The sequence below is a fragment of the Caretta caretta genome, chromosome 14 (assembly GCF_965140235.1).
Source record: "Caretta caretta isolate rCarCar2 chromosome 14, rCarCar1.hap1, whole genome shotgun sequence".
NCBI classification, from domain to species: domain Eukaryota; kingdom Metazoa; phylum Chordata; order Testudines; family Cheloniidae; genus Caretta; species Caretta caretta.
In genome coordinates this window covers 44,488,009-44,509,612 of record NC_134219.1, presented here as the reverse complement: position 1 = coordinate 44,509,612, position 21,604 = coordinate 44,488,009, and the positions used below count along the sequence as shown (strand labels likewise).

Sequence of the window (21,604 nt, the reverse complement as noted above, 5' to 3'; positions counted from 1 at the left end):
TGGGCTAATCTAAGAAGAAAGTCTGAGACAACACTAGATTATATCAATTATGCCGCCTTCTCAGTAGCAGATAGTGAACAGAGCCGTCATGTTCAGGCGATCAGACTTGACGCGCGAACCAGCAGTTGCTAGAAAAGGTGAGGACCGAAGAGCTTTCAGTCTTCATTCAGGTCGGCCAACAATCTATATAAAGAGGAACTCCGAGGGACTTGGGGTCATTTTATGTTGATTGGAAGCGAGAAGGAGAGTGAAGATGTCTGCGCGTGTGCCGAAGAAAGGGGGAAAGAAGCTGATTGCGGAAGGTGCGAAGAAAGGGGATAAGAAGCGTAAGAAGAGTCGCAGAGAGTCGTATTCGATTTATGTCTACAAGGTGTTGAAGCAGGTCCATCCGGACACGGGCATTTCTTCCAAGGCCATGAGTATTATGAATTCTTTCGTGAGCGATCTTTTCGAGCGCATCGCTGCAGAGGCATCGCGCTTGGCTTTGTACAATAAAAGGTCGACCATCAGCTCTAGAGAGATCCAGACGGCGGTCCGCCTGCTCTTGCCTGGGGAATTGGCGAAGCATGCTGTGTCGGAAGGCACTAAGGCAGTGACCAAATATACCAGCTCTAAATAAAGTTTTGCGTGCCCTGGCTGTGTTAAGGTGAAACCATCCACCGAATTAAGACCCAAAGGCCCTTTTAAGGGCCACCCACTTTTCCCATAAAAGAGCTGCTCATAGTAAGGGAAAGTAATTTAATTAAATCAGTTACTGATTGAGGTTTCATCAATTAAATACCCATCATTTTTGACTGTAGAGAGAGGATAAAAGCAATATTGGGGAAGGAAACTGGTAAAAAGGTTGTTTCTTAACCTATCCACATAAGAATCCTTCGTGGAAATTAGATTTGGTTTATAAAATAAGGTTTACCGTGCTATAAAGTCTTTGCATAGTAGATATTCTGACCGTTTAATAATCTTGTCTTTTATACTGAAATACAGGAATCAAACGCAGCTAGAGAATTTTTTTTTAAATAAACTTCAACTTGTTTTTATGAATATTGCAAACTCTTGAAACGTTTTCATTCGCAAAGGACTTGGAGACCAAGGACTCTTCATTTCCCAAAGGCTGGAAAAGCAGCAGCCCCAAAGCTATAAGGAAACAAAAAACACCACAAGCCGAAATGAAAGGGGATGGGGAAGGAATAAAGTATAAACTGCTTTCATCTTCCTCCAAATAACCTGAAGCCACCTGGCTCTTTCTCTCTCTATACCCCTTCTTAGCCCTATGTTAACAAAATCCCCTGATAAAATTTCAGTCTGAAATGGTTGCTTTCCTTTCCGACAATTGCAGCCTGCTGTCACTGTAAAATACCCACACTGTCTGCACGGGGCTGTCGCAGGAGCCTGGGCATCGCCGTGGAGTGATGCTAACTAAGCAGCAACCTACTTGTAAATCTACAGTTAAGGTGCAGACCGCTCGCAAATACACCAGGAACCGCGGGGCAAGATCCACTCCCTGCCTTTCCAGCTGCGGGAAAACCAACCGCGCTCAGAAATATACAGGGCGGATGGCGGCTCCTCCTGCTCGAGATCACTGGTGGTGGTTATAAAACAGCTTTATCAGGTCGGGGCGGCAGCATGCGCGTGACGATTATCTGATGGGGGAGCAGGTCCTTTGGGCTGTGAAAGTCTTTTTGAAAGGCAAATTCCTCCTAAATCTTAAACTGGAGTTTTTATAAGACAGGGCCACCTACCTACCTTCCCTGCTCCCCCCACATGTACATATTCTAATCTGCCCTTGAAAACGCCGGAATCTTGGCCCTCCACCCCAGCTAGCCCTGGCTTCAGTGGGGGGCAGAAACAGGGCAGCCCTGTCCCGTCCTTGAACCCCTCCCCAGCCATGGGTAGTCACGGAAACCTTTCGAGCATCCTGACATGACAGTATTATGGGCAATACCAGAATGCACGTAATACGTGGGGATTTAGGTTGTTCCCAGACTACTTGTACGTTTCCTCCACCTGTTACATCAAATTCTGAGATAAGGTTGTGAAGAATTCTGGGGTTTAAAATTTTCATAGTTCGATACACACAACTCCTGTGTTTTCTGGTCACTTGCTCACCATATCTGTTGCGCGGGTGGGGTTTCCACACTCGTTCCCGTCAGACACTGAGAGAGGTTCCATCATATTTAACAGTATAGCAAACCTGATCGCATATCTCGTCTCTTTCTAAAGGGCAGGGGGCAGACCTGAAAGCCTATTTCTGGTTTCCGAGCGCACCCACTATTTTCTGTTGAAATCAAAAGGAGATTTACCAGAGTGAGCAATGCAGTATTTGGTCCTAAACAATGCACATCAGGGCCTTCGTGCTTAAAGCTCTTCTGGAAATGGTTTAGGGTGGCTCTTAAAAGAGCCGTTGTTGTTTCGTTGCAGTGAATCAATAGATCTGTTAAGATTTCCCCTGGGGAGCCATTGCCCCGCGAGCAGAGGAAACCGCAGAAGTCTTGCCAGCTCCTTTGCCTTCGGCCACGTTCCTCATCTTCCCGGGGGCCTTTGTCCCCGTGCCTTTGTTTTTCTTCTTGGTCTTTTTAGCTTCCTGGTTGGCAGGCGGCTTTTTATCTGCTTGTCTCTTCTGCTTTGCCGGCTTCTTGGCCTCCTTGGTCTTGGGCAGCTGCAGAACGAGCTGCGTTTTGCCGACGCCCGGTTCTTTGCAGAGCTTGTAAGAGCCTGGAGCCCCCGTCACTCCAGGCACCTTGCACAGGATGTTGTTGGTGACCAGCTTCTTGAGCGCCGATTTGATGCGGCTTTTGTTCCTCTGGACGTCGACTCCCGTCGCCGCCAGCTCCTTCTCGATGGCCACCAGGGAGAAGCCCTTGCGGCTCTTGGAGAAATCCACGCTCCACAGGATGAGCTGGGCAAAAGCCGGCCGCTGTCTTCGAGGCGGCTTCTTCTTCCTTCTCTTCTTTTTCCTTTGGCTGGTTGGAGCTGGAACTGCAGCGGGAGCTTCAGCTGTGCTTTGCGCTGCATTCATCTCGGTCTAGAGGGGGCGCCCGCTTCTCCAGCCACCAGCACCGCTCCGGTTCCTATTGCTTGGAAGCCTATTGGCTAGCTGCTCCAAGTCGCTGCTCTCGCCGCTCCAGCCGCAGACTAGAAGCCAGGGCTGCTGCCCGCGGCTAATTATAGCCTGGACCCGGACGCAACCGAATCAACCTCCCGGCCCTCCTGCCTCCGCAGCTCTAGGTTCCCCTCCAAAGTGTGTCTCTGTAGCACCGAGAACCCGAGTTTCTAAGAGCCCAGGAGGCCTCCTGTCATTCCACAACAGACATCTTGCCGAGATCTGGAGGGTGTTTCATTTTCTGGCGATGGTGTTAAGGAATGAACCTTCTGCTGAGGGGCGGGGGGAGACAGAGAGAAAATAAAACCACCAAAGCCTCGCACACATCTCCAGCGCTACACTCAGGCGGGACCAGTGTTTGATAGGTTTTTCACTTAACGAATGTTAAAATTCGCAGCCTTACCTCTGACAGAAAGAGGAACAGGGATGAATGAACAAATCAACCTATGAAGGAATTCAATAGATGATTTTGTGGGGGTGGGGAGGAATTGTTTTTTAAATTAAGCGGGTGAATTTATCAGTCAAGATGATCAGGGATCCAACACCATGCTCTGGGTGTCCCTAAACCTCTGACGGCCAGATGCTGGGACTGGTAGACTGGATAGATCTCAAGGTAATTTCCTTGTTCTGTCCATTCCTTCTGAAGCATCTGGCATTGGCAACTTCAGAAGACAGGCTATTGGGATAGATGGACCATTGGTCTGACCCCCTATGCTCATTTGTGTTGACGGTAGAGCATGACAATTTTAGGAGAAAAAAAGAGACCGAGAAAGAAAAGGGGCTCTCTCACTGGTTTATTCAGGATCCTCATTCTCATTGGTTCAGGGGAGTTGGACTCCTACTAGCCAATCAGAATGGAGGAACTGCCCGGCTCTAAGGTTATAACAAAAGTCACTCAGCCATTCCCTTTTGTTGAGAGAAGAAAGCGGTCCAGTTGATGGGTTGTAAGGAAAGGAAGTTGCTTGAGTGGGGCTACGGTTCTCTGTGGGTAGGCTGAAAAGCTACTCCATGAGATGTAGTAGAAATGTTGCCTTTAGATAATTTGGTTGGTGTGCTGAAGTATCTGAGAACTAAGAATCTTCTATTAGCAGAGAATGAGTCCTGGGAACAGTGAGAAGAGCCCAATTGTTCTGTACCCTCCATAGTTTGCTGTCCACAAAGATTGAAGTGCTGAACAAGCTCTTGTGGGGTCTTGCCCAACACTGAAGCTGTGTTTTTGTGTGAGAAAGCACCAGCTAGTAACTAACACGGAATGTAGTATCAAGAACTAAGGCTGTGTCCTGTTTTTGCCTTCCTATCACCTTTATGGGAACGGGCATAGCAAATTCTCCCTGACATAGATAGGAAGAAACTTCTGATAATACATCAGCCCCACTCTTCGTTCTAGCCAGCTATTGTTAGCTATTTCTTTCATTGATCTGTATGGTCTTCATGATAGAAAATACTCCAGAGGGAGCACTGATTACCGGTAATGCATATTCCACCCGATTGCAATGCATATAATGCCATAGTGGGTACACACAACAAAATAAGAATTTGTCTCAGTATGTGGCCAATTAAGAAGCATACAGCTCGACTGAGTAAATATGTATATGGGATATGTTCATTTGCACATTTCTGAAAATTTGTTCGTTAAATGAGAAATGTTTAGATACATAAATGGGAGATTTTCAAAGGTATACGTGGCAGTTAAACTCAATCAGAGTTGGGAGTCTTCCTTAGAATTAGGCTGTTCCAGGTAGGCCTAATTGCTATTGGTGACTTTGAAACTCTTTCTTTAAAAGTCTACAAGGACAAAAGGATGCAGAGTTACAGGAGAATTAAGGAAAAACAAGGAGGAGTCCTTGTGGCACCTTAGAGACGAACAAATTTTATTTGGGCATAAGCTTTTACGTGCTGGAACCCACTTCATCAGATGCATGAAGTGGAAAATATAGGAGCAGGTATAAATACATGAAAGGGTGGGAGTTGCCTTACCAAGTGTGAGGCACAATCATAAAGGATCTCAGTGCTGTAGGGCTTTTTGTAATTTTTTGGCAGGTGAATGTACTGCTTAATGTTTGTCATCTTCAATCAAGCACATTTGCCATATAGTTACACAGCCCAGTTTTGTGACCTATCCCAGACAGCAACTTATGAATATTTCGGACAACGCCAGCGGGGGAACTAGCTGTGTCCTCGAGCGGGGAGGGGAAACGATTGTGCAAATCGGGGCTGGCGCTTTTTTGCGGGCAACTTGAGTGGGGCAGACGAAACACCGGCTGGGGAGAGGGCGCAGGGGCAGGAATAAAGCAGGGGATTGATTCGGCTGCGGCGGGCTCTGCTCGCTATCCGGCCTCAGCGGCGGCCGCTGGGCTCAGTGTCAGGGCGGCGGCCCCACGTGCGGGTCTGGGTGGCAGCAGCTGGGATTGACTCGCAGGGACATGCCCGGTTCGCGTCCTCTCCCCGCGGCTTTTGCAGCCTCCCACCCGGCTGGGGAGAATCCCCCGCGCAAGGGAAGGAAGAAACCGACTCTCAGCCAGGTCATTCTCCGGGCGGCTGATGTCCCCGCCGCCGGCAGAGGCGCCTCTCTGGCCGCCATCGAGAAGACGCTGGAGGGCGAGGGATACGACGTGCGGAAGAACAAGGGCCGCATCAAGACTGTGCTCCGTTATCTCCTGAGCCGAGGGGCTCTGCGTCGGGTCAGCGGCAGCGGCGCCCCGGGCTCTTTCAGGCTCCAGCGGGGAGGCGGCTCCCCGAAAGCAGAAAAGGGGAAATAGCCGCGTCCAAGAGGAGCCAGAGCTCGGCGAAGACAGGAACAGCTGCCCCAGGACCAAATGACCCCAGCGGGGAAATGAAACCGGCTGCTGCACGACCCAAGAGGGTCAGCAGGAGCCCGGGCAAAATCAAGGGGACGGTGGGAACGCGCAGGAAGCAGATCTTAGAAGATATTATTAAGGGCACCTTCCTTATGGAGTGAAGGCTCAGGCCAGGGGCGAAAAAACAAAACGGTTCTTTTCAGAACCATCCCCCAGGGCTCATCAAAAGAGCGAACGTCTTTGCTCTCTGGTGCCATATTTTGTATCGCGGCTTTTTCAGAGATAAGGGAGGGCTGTGTGTGTTGTATGTATTCATAGAATAGAAAGCAAACTGCAGCGCTACCATTGATGAATGCATTTTATGATAAGCAGGTCAGGAAAACCAACAGCAGGAAAAGGCAGGGCGCTTTCAAGATTAGTTAGATCCTGCCATTGAAGTAACTGACTTAAAATAAGGGGGTGGGGGTTGATAAAGAAGGCAACTGACCCATGCTTATATAGTTTTCATCTTCCCTAACGCCTGGGATCTGGTCCTATACAAATACAGAAAAAAAAGTTGTTTTTTTTTAAAGGTACATTTGTGTTAACGCTCTTATAGGGAAAGTTTTTGGGGTGGCTCTTAAAAGTGCCTTTGGGTTTATTTATTTTTTCAGCAGAATGAACCGGTAGAATTATGGGACTTTTAGGACTTCCCCTCGAGAGATGCTTCCCACTGCACAAAGGATACAGAAGCGACAGTTTCTCCAGTTTCCTCTTCCCGATCCACAAGATCCCCTGCTTTCTTCTTGGCTTTTTTCTTCGCTGCTTTTTTTTTTTTCCTCTTGATTTTCTCAGCCCCCTGCTTCTTTGCCGATTTGTCCTTCTTCACCGGCTGAGGGGGTAGCTTCGCTTCTGCGATAAGTTTGTAGGAGCCCGGGACCCTAAGCAAGACATTAGTGGAGACCAGTTTCCCGAGCCCCGCTTTGATATGCGCTTTGTTCTTCTTGACATCGATCCCCTCCGCCGCCAGCTCTTTCCTGATGACTCCCAGGAAGATCTCCCCGGAGTGCTTGGAGAAATCCGCGGTCTGGAGAATGAAGTGGGCAAAACCTTCCCGGTCTTTTCGAGTTATCAGCCTTCCTCTTCTTCCGCTTGGTTCTCTTGCTGGTTGGTGCCTGGGAAGGGCCAGCCGGCTGATCTGTGTTCATCTGGGTAGACTCAAGAGGCGCTGCGTTCTCTATTTTTTGATAGTTGTTCCCTACTTGCTCCGGCGCAGCCTGAAAATCAAGCTCGTCGCCTCCTGCACCTCAGGGTGCCGCAGATTGAAGCAGGGCCCGGCAGCTGCAGCCCGAGGGGTAGTTATACCCCAGTGTCTGACGCAACCGAATCAGCCTGGTTCCGTCCCCTGCTCCTCAGCACTAACAACCTGCGTGGTATGTTCTCCTGGTGAGGATGTTTCATTCACCAGAGTTTGGTGATCAGATAAACTAAAACAATAAAGCTCTGGCAGGGAAAACATACACAAATCTCGGATCTGCTCCCCGACTAAGGAAACAAAAATCGTGATTTTTGTCCTCAAATTACTGTTAAAATTGCATCATTTTCTCGGGATAGTCTCTAGAATAAGGATAAGAGAAGGGTTTACACTATGGCATTTTAATTTCATGACAGATACTTTAGAGGCGGGGAGACATTGGTTCTATTTTTGCTTGGCTTGCCGGATGAGCTAATGAAAAGGAGAAATGTTTGGATCCTTAATTGCACATCAAGAAAGCGAGGCGTGATGGTAGATATAGAAGTGAAGAAGGGTGAGACTTGTAGTAGCGAAAGCTTAGGTGGTAGGCGGTCTCAGTCTCCCTTCAGGTCTGCCACTACTTAATAAATGGGAACTCTGAGCTCCTACGTTTCGTTTTTTTGTAGGGAAAAGAATAGGGAGACAGGTGCTGATTGGTGATGTCGCAAAGAAGTGTGCTGAAAAAGAGGAGGAAAGAGTTTTATTCCGGATACTTGTACGAGATGCTGAAGTAGGTTCACATGGGCACCCGGGCATGTTTTCTAAGGTCCTGAGCATCTTGAATCACCGCAAATTACCTGTCTGAGCTCATTGCTACAGAATTTATCGCGCCCGTCCATATACAGCAAGCTCCAGGGAAGTCGAGGCTGCTTGGATCTTGTCCTGAAGTGTGAGTGGGTTTGTCCTTTCTAGGCCCCCCACACACACACACACTTGTCTCTTCCCTCTCCTTGTAATGCTAAGTGTAAATGATCTTGTTATTTATATAACTATCCAATCCTAAAGTCTTTTCCTCAATAATTTTGAGTCCTGCTGGGTAATTATTGCGTTAAATCATTCTTGTCCGTTTTAAAGTTATTCCTTTTCGATTATATGGTTATGCTGGATGACACTTTGGTCCTGTAATGTGAGACAACAACTGTAACACCTGAATTATCAACATCAATCAAACCACTACTTCCCCCCTCCCCCCAATAGTCTGGTGCTGGGAACTCGACATTTGAGGCACCCATAGCCTCTAGCCACTTTTGCAGGTTACAGGTTAATACCTTTAAGCCAGAGGCATAAAACAATCGGGTTCTAAATTCTTCACAAATATGAAGGTTTTAATAAAATAAAATGCCTCTGTCGTAAAACCTAAAGTATCATATCATAGTTAGCTTCCCCTTTTACTAAAAACCTGTACCTTAAAACAAAATAATTATTTTCCAAACACATGAAAATAATTATTCTTCCTCCCTGTTACATTTTTTTCTGCATGTGTATCCTATAGTTTTCTCTAACTTTTGCACTTTCTACTGAAGTAAATGGATGTTTTGACATTAATTTCAGCCAGGTGAATGAGAGTAGGATGCATCCCTATAGAAATTAAAATAGCAGTACGTTTAAAGTACTTGGTAATGTTTTACTATGACAGAAAACTAGAGATATTTATTTCCTTTTGAAAGTAGACAAATCCTCATAGGCGAGCATGGGGAAGCCTAGGTGTGTTTCTTGTTTGTCTTTGGAAGGGCGCTGCACAAAAAGACAAAGAAGGAAACCATTTAATTTCTTTGTGTGGGATACCTCACTCCGCCTTAATACTGTTCCCTCGATATCTTGAAGGCAGGTACAAAAATTTAATTGTAATTTAAGATTAAACCCAAATTTTGTTTACTTTTGGGGGACAGGCCGATGGATAAATCGAGGGTTTTGTCGATTTCTGGCGGGGGGAGCCCATTCGGTGGATCCAAAAGATGCAGCGAATGAAAACACCTAACAGTCCTAGCCTGGGGACGTCTACATTAATTGAGCAAAAAGCCAGTCGGACTTTTAAAATTAGAGATCAGTGGAGTTTCAGAAACACAGATTTGTGGGACGCTGGGAGGCGAGTGGAGGCTCATTGATTCTGTTGCGTCCGCCGTCGAGGGGAGGTGGTGCGCGCGGCGAGCTGGTTGAGTCGGTTGCGTCGGGTTCTTCTCTATATAAAGCCCGGCAGGGGGCCAGTGAGATCAGTTTGGAGCGGAGAGTCCTGGAAGCTTCGTGGGAGGTTGTCGCTTTGCAGATAAGAGGCGGCGGCGGCGGCGGCGGCAGCAGCGGCAGTAGCAGCCGCCGTTGCAGCTGCAGCAGCAGGCAGGCGGTGGCGGTTCTTGTGGCTGTGAATACAGTGGGGAGACATGCGAGATTTGAGCTCCATCCTCCAGACTTCTTCCTCAGACGTAGCCTTAGCTACATTTCCACCCAAGAAAAGAGGGAGGCCGTCTCTCCACGACCTCATTCTGCGGGCTGTTTGCGTCTCTAGAGCCCGCAAGGGCGCCTCTCTGGCTGCCATCAAAAAGGCGCTCTTGGCCGAGGGATACGACGTGCAGAAGAACAACGGTCGCCTAAAGGCGGCTCTCAGCTCTCTCGTTAGCAAAGGGCTGCTGCAGCGGGTGACGGGCAGCGGCGTCTCGGGATCCTTCAGGATCAACAAGCACCAGAAGAAGGGGGGCGCCTTGAAAACAACGAAGAAAAAAACGGCCGTCAAGAGACCCAAAAACCAGATAGTAGCCAGGAGATCTCCGAAAAAAATTAACGTCCCAGCAGCTAGGAAAGCAAAGGGGCCTGGCAGAGAGACCAAGCTAGCTGTTAAAAAACCCAAGACTCGCAAGAACCCGGCCAGAGCCAAGGGGAGGGCTGCCCCTCCCGGCAAAGCTGCTGTCAAGAGGCATTAAAAACACATTCCTTGTCCGCTAATATAAACTCAAAGGCTCTTTTAAGAGCCACCCTCAATACTCACTAAATGAGCTAATGTTTCGGCGGGAGAGCATGGGCGGTGCGGCGTGAGCTTTTACCAACAAAGATGCTTCTTGGAGGGAAATCTTTGATTCGGAATTTTATTCTGTGCCTCTATTCATGATGATAAGGTTACATTGAACAACGTAAAAAAAATCCAAAATTTCCTATGGAAAAATATTCAAAGTTGATTTTTTAAATAGTTAATAAAATTGTCCTCCCCCGAAAAAAGAGTCCCGTGAAAGAAATCCTCACGTAAACACAGACTTTAAAAAGATCGTTTTACTCCGTAGTAATGATCAAAATCGTAACCTCAATACACTTTGACTAGGAAATTTATATCCATGTTTGTCTCTTTAACAGCGATTCTAGGGGAGAACTGGAGCCCGGGCTTCCACTGGTGCCTGTTTCCTATCAGGTCCAGCAAAGCGGTAACTTACTGCCCAAAGACAGTGCAGGCCTCCTTCCCCTGCCCAATCCCTGTCCTCCCCCTCAAAAGCTCTACCAATGATTCCTCTTTTCATCCAATTAGCGCCCGCCCTTGCCTCTATATATATGAGCTCACAATTGTACCGTATTTCCTGTTGTGGTTGTTTGATTGGTGTAGCAATGTTGAGACATTCACTGCCAGGTTGAGGTGAGACCAAGGCAGATTGCTCGGAAATCTACTTGGGGGGGAGATGCCACAGAGTCAGCAGGCACCTAACGCTGTTCGGAAGCATGATCTTGCTACAAGCGGGATGAAAAAGATTAATCGGTATCGGTTTAGCACTTGTGGCGCTGCAAGTGGTTTGCTATTGCGGCTCCTCCCTAAACTGCTTTGCTAGCTAGCGCCTGGTCAGAAAAGTCGCTCCGGATTTCAAGAGCGACCTTCGTTTTCAGAGCTTCGCTGTCCTGGTCCCGTAAAAAACAAACAAACAAACTGAAAAATAATGAAGCTTATCTCGTGGTCTTATTAGAAGACAGTAATTTGTGAGCTGTTCCACTAAGGGAGACACCTTCCCACCGGCCGCTGTCCGAGCGATTTGCTTTGTTCTCACTACAATAGCGGGATACAGTTTGGCTCCTTTAGGGACATTCATGGATTTATGAACAAGGCGCTGTGTTCTTGCTACCACCTGGGAGAAAAATGTAGGAATGAAACAAAGATCCTTTGCTGGGCCACAATACTTAATACTTCCCCTGTAGTAAGAGAAAAAAAGAAAACACCCCCCACACACACACTTTTTGGGGTGCTCCTCTGTGATAAGGATTCTGGTTTCTTTCTCCATGAGCGACATGTGGGGAACAAAAACATTCCCCACCCATTCGGGCATAGCACTTGTGCTTTGTAAATGGATAGAGGTAGAATTAAGGGATTATTTCAGCAAATATTTCATTGTATTGATACATCAAACTGAAACCCCAATTAGGAACAAATGCTAGGCGCGGTCGGACCATACAGCCCCGGTCCCTGTGAGCAACGGTTTCTAAGTAAGAGAGGGAGCCATGTCCCCCACCATGAAACAAGTCTATATTTTCCTTCAAAAGTCAGTGCCGTTTGATTGGTTTCCCAAACAAACCAATGAAAAAGCGAATGGGCGAAACGCTTCCGTTTATTTCCATATCCAGGTAGCGAGGAGTTGCTGTTCGCTGCTGGAACACGCCAGGGGGCAGTGTTACCCCAGGGCCGCAGGGTAAGAGGTCTCAGTCTTCCTTCAGGTCCTCTCAGGCTCTATAAAAGGAGCTCCGGCCGGTGCACTGGTTCATTGCCTGCCTAGAGAAGCAAGCAGGCAGGGAGGTAAGGAAGGATGGATTCATTTTGGTGGTAATGTAGAACAGAAAAGTTTTGTTGCTTATATTTTTAAGGGCCCTTATATAGCTAGTTTTCCCAGTCACAGGCTTGTTTTCAACGGTTATGAGTGTAAGAATATATTTATAGGTTGCTTGTTTGAGTGTATCAGTGGAAGAATAATATTGCTGGCTTGGTACAATAAGTACTTGGCTATGAATTCTAAGAAAGATCCTGAATGTGGTGTGCTTATTATTATGTAGGGAGTGATCTAAGTATGCTTTATTTAAAGGTACTACTAGGGTTGATGCTAAATACACCATCTCTAAGCAAAGTTTTTTAGCTGACCCTTTAAAATTATTAGATTCTAAACATACTCTTCAGGGTTGCCCATTTTCTGTTGGTTTTTTTTTAAGTTCAGTAAAATCTTTAACTGAAGAATGTTGTTTTAATATTTATTGAATTAAAAAATTTTAAAGTATAGTGAACTTTTACATAAATTAAGCTTATAAATTTTTGGCATTTATAGGTTCTATTCCAGTAGCAGTAAGACAAAGAAGGACCACAACCTGTATCTGCAGAAAACATGAAATGGTGTAATGATTTGCTGTGGTTAGAAATTTTATGCAGGTGCTCTGCCTAAACTCATTCAATACTTCATCTTTCAGTAAGAATGTTGCACAGGGGAGGTGTGAAATAATGATAGTTTTATGAACCTGATAGCCTTCAGATATGTTAAGGGTTTCTATGAAGAGGATGGTGATCATTCTTCATGTCCATTGAGGGTACAACAAGAAGTATTTGTCTTAATCTTTAACAAGTGAAATTTAGGTTAGTTATTAAGAAAACTGTTCTAACTATAAAGATACTTCAGAAATGGAATAGCCTTACAAGGGAGGTTGTGGAATCTCTGTCATTGGAGGTTTTTAAAGAACAGGTTAGACAAACATTGTCAGGGATGGTCTGTCTAGGTCCTTTCCAGGTCCTACATTTCTATGAATCAATGAAAAAAATCTAGAGTACAAATTAAAAGGGGAAAAAAACTTAAAGGTATGAGGGGGATAAAAGCAAGATCCAAAATAAAATGAGGAAATAATTATCTCTATACTGATAACCATGTTTTTAGTTTAGGTTTCCCTTCCAGCAAATGCTATTAACATTTGTAAAATCAACTTCGAGCCAATTGCATCCCTTCCTGGACACTCAGAGTGTTTATGGAAACCTTTTTAAAACTCAAAGCCATGACAGCCTGAGCTACAAATCAGCTCTGTCAGCCAAGAGTAATAGGGAGACAAAGTGGGTGAAAAGAAAAGGAGTACTTGTGGCACCTTAGAGACTAACCAATTTATTTGAGCATGAGCTTTAGTGAGCTACAGCTCACTTCATCGGATGCATACTGTGGAAACTGCAGCAGACTTCATATACACTGGACCAACTTCTGTTGGTGTGAGAGACAAGCTTTTGAGCGACACAGAGCTCTTTTTCGGGTCTCTGTATAAGCTCGTCTCTCTCACCAACAGAAGTTGGACCAACAAAGGATATCACCTCACCCGCCTTTTCTCTCTACTATCCTGGGACCAACAGAGCTACACTACCACTGCATAGAGTCAAGGCTACTGCAGTTTTATCAACCTGGGTATGTGACCCAGCCACCACTAGAGGAGGATAAAGCAGCACAGTGAGTGGAGTTGGATTACAGATCTATTGATAAAGCTCAAAGTTCCTTCAGGCGATTTTATCCTTTCAGCCATTCCTAGTCCCCCATCACTTTAACGATCCCTGCCATGCAGCAGGTGGGGCCACCGTGACACCCTGGGAGCAGGCCAGAGATGGTGAGAACTAAGCAGCAAACTGGGCTAATTTTTTTGGCTCTAAGTAAAGCTTCGAACATGTCTCCAAGAAGTTGCACAAAAAGTCTTTCTGGACATCCCTAAGAAGAGCTGGTGAACACACACCCCAAAGAAGCATCTGAAGAAGGGGGGTTTTTACCCACGAAAGCTTATGCCCAAATAAATCTGTTAGTCTTTAAGGTGCTACTGGATTTCTCGTTGTTTTTGTGGATACAGACTAACACAGCTACTCCTCTGATACTTGACACACACCAAAGGAAGTTTGCCCTTCAGGCTTTTTCAGTGAGTGGGCGTCCAAATAAATCGCAGCCAGAGGACCCGCTTAAACAGGTGCCCCACGAACACCTGCCTCTCAGTCACCTCCAGCCAAAAAATGATAGAGAATGTTAGAGAAGCCAAGAAATTCCCTATCCATGAGAAACGTTAAATTCCCCTCCAAGAGGGCAAAGCATCCCAGCAGCCAGTGAAGAGCAGCGAGAAGGCTCAAAAAGAGCAGCGAGAGTCAGAGCACCAGAACTCTCACAAACGCAGCCATAATTATTCTTAACAAAGAGGACCTCTTGCTGTACACTGGCATAGGGCTGTGTTGGCCACCTCCCCATCTGATGCCAAGCTCTGTAAGGCGCTGACTGTCTTCGGTGTCTATTCTTAGCTTGGCTCCTGTCTCCTCAGCTCTGGCAGATTCCCAGCCAGTTCTCTCTCCTTCCTCTGGGAAGGAGCTGGACTTCCCTGCCCTTCTCCCAACTCTTGGTCGGCAGCTTCCTCTGCCACTGACAAGCCTCAGCTGCCTTTCAGTCCCATTAAGTCAGTTTACCTTTCTCCCCATGGTAAAGAGTTCCTGGCCATTCCTTGGTCTGCCTCTGCTCCCAGCTGATCTGGGTTATCCCCTTCACTGGACCAGTCCCCCCTGCTTCTCAGCCAGCTCAGTAAATGATTTTTCTTGTGTGTCTCCATGAGCGACATGTAATGCTGTCAATCTTTTCCCACAGGGAAGACTAACTGATTCACTCACTGCTCCCCTGCCCTGCCGTTTGAGGAGCATCTGGCATCCCTTGATGCTTGTGTCATATTCATAGATTCATAGATATTTAGGCCAGAAGGGACCATTATGATCATCTAGTCCGACCTCCTGCACAATGCAGGCCACAGAATTTCATATGTTTGATTGTGTTGTATCTTTCCCCACACACCACACTTTCTTAAACAGCCTTTCATCACACCAGTGTGAGTGGCATTTCCCGTTTATGTTGAAGAATCCACGAATGAAACACACGGCAGCTAGGAAAAAATAATAAAGTGGTGGTGGGGAGAGAATAAAAACATACTTTTTTAATAAAAAAATTTTAATTAAATACACGTGCAGCTTAAAAGGAGTTGACTATAGCTGGTGTGAAAAAAAAAAATTAACCAATTGGTGTGTTTTTTTTTGTCACACTTTTGGAAGTTTGCTGACCCGCTCCAGTTCAGTCACGGTTTGCTAACCCAAGCAAAGCCAACAAACGGCCTACATTTGAGAAGATTATTTTGAAGGCAACTGCCGTGTTTCCATTTGTCCTAAATCGGGGGCTCAAAGGGATTATTATTGTTTTAGTTGTACAATACAGTAGACCCTCAGAGTCCTGAACACCAGAGTTACGAACTGACCGGTCAACCACACTCCTAAGTTGGAACCAGAAACTACTGTAAACTACTAAAAAAGTAAAGGGAAAATTAAAAAAAAATTTGAGAAGGTAAAAAAAACTGTTTCATGCTTGTTTCATTTACATTAAGATGGTTAAAAGCATTTTTCTTCTGCATAGTAACGTTTCAAAGGTGTATTCAGTCAATGTTTGGTTGTAAACTTTTGAAAGAACCATAATGTTTTGTTCAAAGTGACGAACAAGCTCCATGCCCAAGGTGTGTGTGTAACTCTGAGGTTCTGTATTCTCATAGCGCCAGTCATTGATCGGGATGACCCACTGGGCTCGATGCTGTAGAGACAGAGACCAAAACCACAGTCCCGGCCCCAAAGAGCTCAGCATCCAAGTAATAAATTAGTGTCCCTTTCAATAACATTTAACATGCTTGTTTCTCTTTTCCCTTTGCCGCACGTTTCTTACAGGTTCTCCCTCCAGGTTACCCTGTTCAGTCCCTGTCTTTCTCCCTGAATCCTTCTCCCCCACCAGGTTCCCCTGTCCAGTCCCGACTGTTTTTCCCTTCACCCTGCCTCGCTCTCAGACCCCCATAAGCTGTCATCATGCTACATCGGCCTAGTGTGGGGTTTTAAACGGGCTTGGTGCAATGAGTTTGGCTTATCCAGCTTGATCCTTGGGTGCTCATCGGCAGGCGGGAAACTTTTACGGCTAAGTGACACTTTGTCCCCCTGCCATCGGCCGGGATGCGCCTTGCGTCTCTGTCAGAAAGTGTTGCTGTTGATTACGGACAGGGTTACGCAGCCTGTGATTGTTCTGGGATCCATCATTCTTGCACCGCTAGAGGGGGAGGCAAGAAGCGCAATGACCAGCTGCCTCCACTACCAAACTGCCTATAGGTCACTGGATTGAGAAGGACCCACATTATTCCTCCTAGAAACACCACCCTTGGCCATCCCTCCCCCCCCCCCCCCCAAGACCTGAGGGGAAACGACTGATGAACAGTGAATTCTTACACATCGAAGGGTGCTGCACTAGAGGAGTGGTTCTCAACCATGTACCTTGGGGAGTACACAGAGGTCTTCCAGGGGTGGCAGGTTTGTATAACTTTTGGTGGTGCCCAGAACAGGTCCAAGTCCTGACCCCCCCCCCCACCTGCCTTGTAAGCTGATATATATATTTTAAAATAATGTAAAAATGTGAGGGCTTTGGGGTGGGGCTGGTGATGAGGGCTTTGGGGTGTGGGAAGGGCTCAGGCAGAGGGTTGGGGTTCAAGGGTGAGGGCTGTGGGGTGGGACCGGGGGGGGGTTCATGATGCAGGAGGGGGCTCAGGGCTGGGGCAGAGGGTTGGGATGCGGGGGGTGAGGGCTCTGGCTGGGGCTGAGGGGTTTGGGGGGTGGGAGGGGCTCAGGGCTAGGGCAGAGAATTGGAGTGGAGGGGGTGAGGGCTCTGGCTGGAGGTGTGGGCTCTGGGTGGGGCAGGCCTGGGAATTAGAAGGAGTTTGGGGTACAGGCAGGCTGCCCCAGGGTTGGGGCCAGAAAGGAGGACTCCCCCCAACCCTCTCCCCCCCGGCAGCACACTCACCCCACCCCACTATCACTGCACATGCTCCTAGGGCCCCTCTCAGGTCCAGGAAGCCCCCTCACCTCCCCTGTAGTGGGTGCAGTGGGGGAGGGGGCTGCCATCACGTGGGCTTCGTCCCCTGCTGCTGCCCCTCACTGGGATGGGGCTGCCCTTTGCCCAGCGTGGGGCAGGAATGGTGACGGCAGGCGGGGGGGCCCTGTGCTCGTGGAGGGTCCTGCTGGAAAAGGGAAGGGTCCAAGGCAACACTAGTGGCGGGGGGGGCACTAGGACCCTGCGGCGGCAGTTGATGCCGCGAGCCAGGGGAAGCGCAGTGGGGGCCCGCGGGCAGCACATGGGGACCGGGGGACACTCGGGGGAGGCGCATGGGAGCGGCAGGTGGGGCCGGGGGAGACCCAGCCTTGAACATTGGTGGAGCCAGGCTCCTGGGCCCTGAATTTGCTGGATCCTGGACACCACGGGCCCATGTAACTCGCCACCCCTGAGCACCTCATAGCTTTTAGCCCAGTGACTAGGGGTCTCAGCTGGGTGGGGGGGACTCAGCTTGGGCTAGGGCCCCTCCAATTTCAGGTCCCGTTCACCTGAAGGGAGAGAAGGCATTTGAATAGAGATCTCCTACTTCTCAGAGACTTCTCCTAACCACTGGGCTGTGGGATGGCCTTAAGCAGGGCTCCCTCAATCTCTCCCTGCTAAAGCTGCTCCACTCTGGATAAATAATTAAAGACTAATTGGAGCAGGGGATTGTGGGTTTCCCCATGTCCCAGCCGAGTGGCCTACCTGCCAGGATGCAGAGGCATTCTCATGGTCGCTCTCTGGCCCGTGGAGCGCTCATGCCTCCTGATACTGGGGGGGAACAATGTAAAAGGGGGGAGGACACATCACTTCTGGAGCCCCGGAGCACCCACAGAGTTGGCACCTGTGATCCCACTGGTATCCCACACTGCACTGCTGTCTAGAGAGGCAGGAGGAAGAGCGGGGAGCTGCAGGGAGGGGCCACTGCTTTCTGGGGGGGGCTGCCTGGGGGAGGCATGACTCAGCTGTTCCGAGGTTGTGCCTTCTCCCCCACTGTCAACAGGCTCGGGTCGGCTCAGCTCTGAAGGAATACTGGGGGTCCTCCAGGGACATGGAGACTCGGATTTCAGAGACTCGAGGAAGCCCATTGAGGTACTGAACCCAACGGCTCAGGGACGCAATCTGAGCCAGGATCCCCAGAGCCAGGAAAAAGGGCAAATTCGCTCCCCGGTGAAAGAGGCCAGCAGGAAAGTGAAGACCGGAGTCTTGTTACCAGCATCGAAAAATGTCACCTGCCCCCTGTTTGCACAGCGGGGGATAACGAAAACCTGTGGGTTCAGCTATCCCTGCCCTGGTGTACTTGCAGCCAATGCCAGGCCTGGAGGAAGGAGAAGAAAAGGGAGCCTGGCTCATTTGGGAGCTGATCAGGGTGCAGGCAGGAATTCTCTGCCTGCCTGCAAGGGATGGATCAGCGACCTGCCAGCCAGCAGATAAGCCCCAAATGTGGGGTAAGTGGACTAAAGAGACTTGTAGGAAGTAACCCCGGGACCCTGGTCTTGACCCCATCTCTCCTGTTTAGGGGCTGAGCTACACAGGGTCCTGGGCTGGGACCCAGTGGAGAGGGAGGGCCTGGGTCCCCCTACCACCACCTTTGGCCTTACACACTGCAGACCAGCGATCTACCTGGCCATGGAAGACCCTATCACAGATGGCAAATCCCAGAGTCTCCTTAAACAAAAAAACAAAAACAAAAAAATCACATCAGAATTCAATTCCACACAGGAAGATTTGAATCTGAACTGTGATCCTGCTCCACATGCTGAGATGGGAGTTTTTCCTTTAACATGGTGCCCAAGGCCCTTCCTAGCATTATGACGTGTCGGGGAGTGAGAAAGAACCATGTACCTGCTCGAGGCACTTCTGACATCCTAGAGCGGAGAGAGAGAAAAGAGAGCTCCATGCCACATACTGGGGATCCCTCCTGCTCTGGAGGGGTCTTGCTTTGCTGTCACCTAAAGTCAGCATCTTTTCAAATGATGACAGATTCAAACGCTCATGCTTCTGAAGACCCTCTTCCCCGTGCAGGGACCTGGGGTGTCTCTAACACAGTCTCACCTGCAGGAATTCACTCGCTGGCTGCCAGCACTTCCCCTCCATCTCACTGATCAGCTCGCTGAAATAGGAATTCTCCTCGCAGAGCTGGGTGTCAATTTCATTCTGCCACTTTTCAGGCTCCTTGTCCAGCTCTCCCAGCTATACTGAACACAATCTTTCTTTGATTTAGAAGGCCCTGCAGGATCTTGCAGTGCCCCACGGTCGTCATTATCAGCATCAGTTATCACTGTAGATGTAGGAGATTGCGCTGACTGGACTGACCCTATGACACCCTGGAAGTTGCTGACTGGACTGACCCTGTGACACCCTGGAAGTTGCTTTTTTGAATAAAATCCCTGATATCAGTTTGCTGACTTGTCTGCTGCCTCTTTGCACATTCTGCACTCTGCTTTTATGCCAATTGCATAACTTCCTGGGCAGTATACTTGACCCGGTTACTAGATTGAGGATTTGTATTGGGAGAAATCAGAAATGCTGGTTAATAGCACTTTCTGGTTGATAAAGTGCTGGATAACACAGCTTTTACTGTACCTTCAGTTTTCTAGAAACTTTGCTGCTTTTTTTTTTTCATTCAATCGTTTTTTTTACAGCCTTAAGTTATAGGGTTGTCATAATCATAGAATATCAGGGTTGGAAGGGACCTCAGGAGGTCACCTAGTCCAACGCCCTGCTCAAAGCAGGACCAGTCCCCAACTAAATCTTCCTAGCCAGGGCTTTGATATAATAGCAGAGGGAGAAATAAATCAGGCCCCAGAAGCAAACTGCAGTGGAATTAAATGGTAGTTAAAATCCAGAACAATTAACTGTGACACTAGACAAAGATTTCCTATCTTGTACTCCTGGGCAGCCTCCTCCATGTGAGCTCAGTGAGTCCGGGATCCATCACACACCAGGCAGATGGGGGGTTGATCCTCCTCGTAGAACAGTTTCAGGGCCTCCTGGTGTCTCCCACACCCCCTCTCCCCTCCTGCTCCTTTGGCTGCCTGGAAATTCATTCATCTGGCTATTTCTACAACATTCGCTAGCTGCTGGTTTGGCCTGCTGCTTGTCTGCTGAGCAGTTTCCCTGCACTGGGGGCAGGAGATAGTGGTCTCCATCTCCCCCAGCCAGCACTGGGTGATGCAAGCTCAGCAGAAATTGTGCCTGCAGTTTATAATCATCACTGGGTCTTTAAAATAATCCAGAGCAGATGAAACATGAGATACCCAGCTTGGAGTAGCCATTGGGAGGGTTTCCCTGCCTGGAACTGACTCATAGTCAGCTGATCTCCTAAGAGTTTACTTTTTTAAAGTGACAGCCCATCCAGTGAGCAAGGGAACCTGGTCTGTCTAAGGAGCACTAGTAAATACACAGCCCACAGCCTGGTTCACTTGGAGCTACTGCTGTGAGAATCTACTTGGATTGTCCTGAAGAGTCTCCAGGAATTAGAGATTAATCTTTAACTAAAGCAGGGGCATGCACCGGGATAAAAATTTGGCTGCGTTTGGAGGGGCACTTTCTATCTCCCCCCGCCCCTTGTGGCTGGCGGGGGCAGCCAGAGGAGCTGGATCTCCTGCCCCGGCCTGGGGAAGGAGGAGCTCCCACACTCTGAACTCCTCATTTCTGGCCCCACCCCAGATCCCGCACCCCTAGCTGAAGCCCTCACCACAGGGACAGCTTTAGGGGTAGGCCACCTGGGCGACTGCAAGTGGGGGAGTGAGGAGCAACACCAAGCGCTCTGAGCATCCTGGTCACCTTCCCCAGCTGGGCTGCTGCTCTCCTCCCCTTCCCTTTCGCAGCCCAGCTGGGGAAGGTGACCAGGATGCAGTGAGCCCTGCCACTGCTCCTCGCTGCCCCCCGGGGTCGGGGGAGTGAGCGACAGTGCCAGCTGCTTGACCTGCATGCAGGTCAGTTTCCCCACGTGGGTGCAGGAAGGGAATGCAGCGGTTAGGTGTGAAGGAGGGGGTAGGGATTAGGGGCACAGGAGGGGAGTGTAGGGGTTCGGGGCAAAGGGGGCACAGTAGAGGAGTTGGGGGCAGGGTTTAGGAGCGCACGAGGAGGGGGCTGGAGTTAGAGGCAACGGGGGCACAGTGCAGGGGTTAGGAGTGAAGGGGATGGGGAGCCCATGGGGGCAATGGGGGGTGCCACACCTGCGGGGGCCAGGGGCATCAACATACAAATTCGCTCAGGGCACAATTTTCCGAAGGGCTGGCCCTGAGGCGCTCGCTCTCCCTGCCCCGGTGGACTTCTGGGCAAGCCATGTCCCTGTCCCCATGCCTCAGTTTCCCCACCTGTACTATGGGTATAATGCTACTGCCTTGCTTTGTAAAGAACTTCGGCTCTACTGATACAAAGTGCTAGGTAGGAGCTAGATTTGGTATTGCCTGTCAGGAGCAGAAGCAGTGAGCTCTCTCTCCTGGGGAGCAGTAGGGAGCGCCTCTCCCCTACAGAAAGGCAGTATGGGGGCCCTGCTCCATACCCATACACATGCAGCTGAGATGTCTTTGCTTGGTGGCGAGGG

At 48.7% G+C, this 21,604-nt stretch overlaps 2 protein-coding genes across 2 annotated transcripts; both read left to right on the top strand.

The window, feature by feature from the left end:
• The first annotated feature begins 253 nt into the window (after positions 1–253).
• On the top strand, positions 254–619 carry LOC125621629 (histone H2B 7-like). The gene has a single exon (XM_048818759.2). It carries the CDS (start codon positions 254–256, stop codon positions 617–619), a length of 366 nt encoding a protein of 121 aa, XP_048674716.1.
• An 8,927-nt stretch (positions 620–9,546) lies between these two features.
• Positions 9,547–10,091, top strand: LOC125621622 (histone H1C-like). Its single transcript, XM_048818749.2, has one exon. The coding sequence runs from the start codon at positions 9,547–9,549 to the stop codon at positions 10,081–10,083; it is 537 nt and encodes a 178-aa protein (XP_048674706.1). The 3' UTR covers positions 10,084–10,091.
• The last annotated feature ends 11,513 nt before the right edge of the window (positions 10,092–21,604 follow it).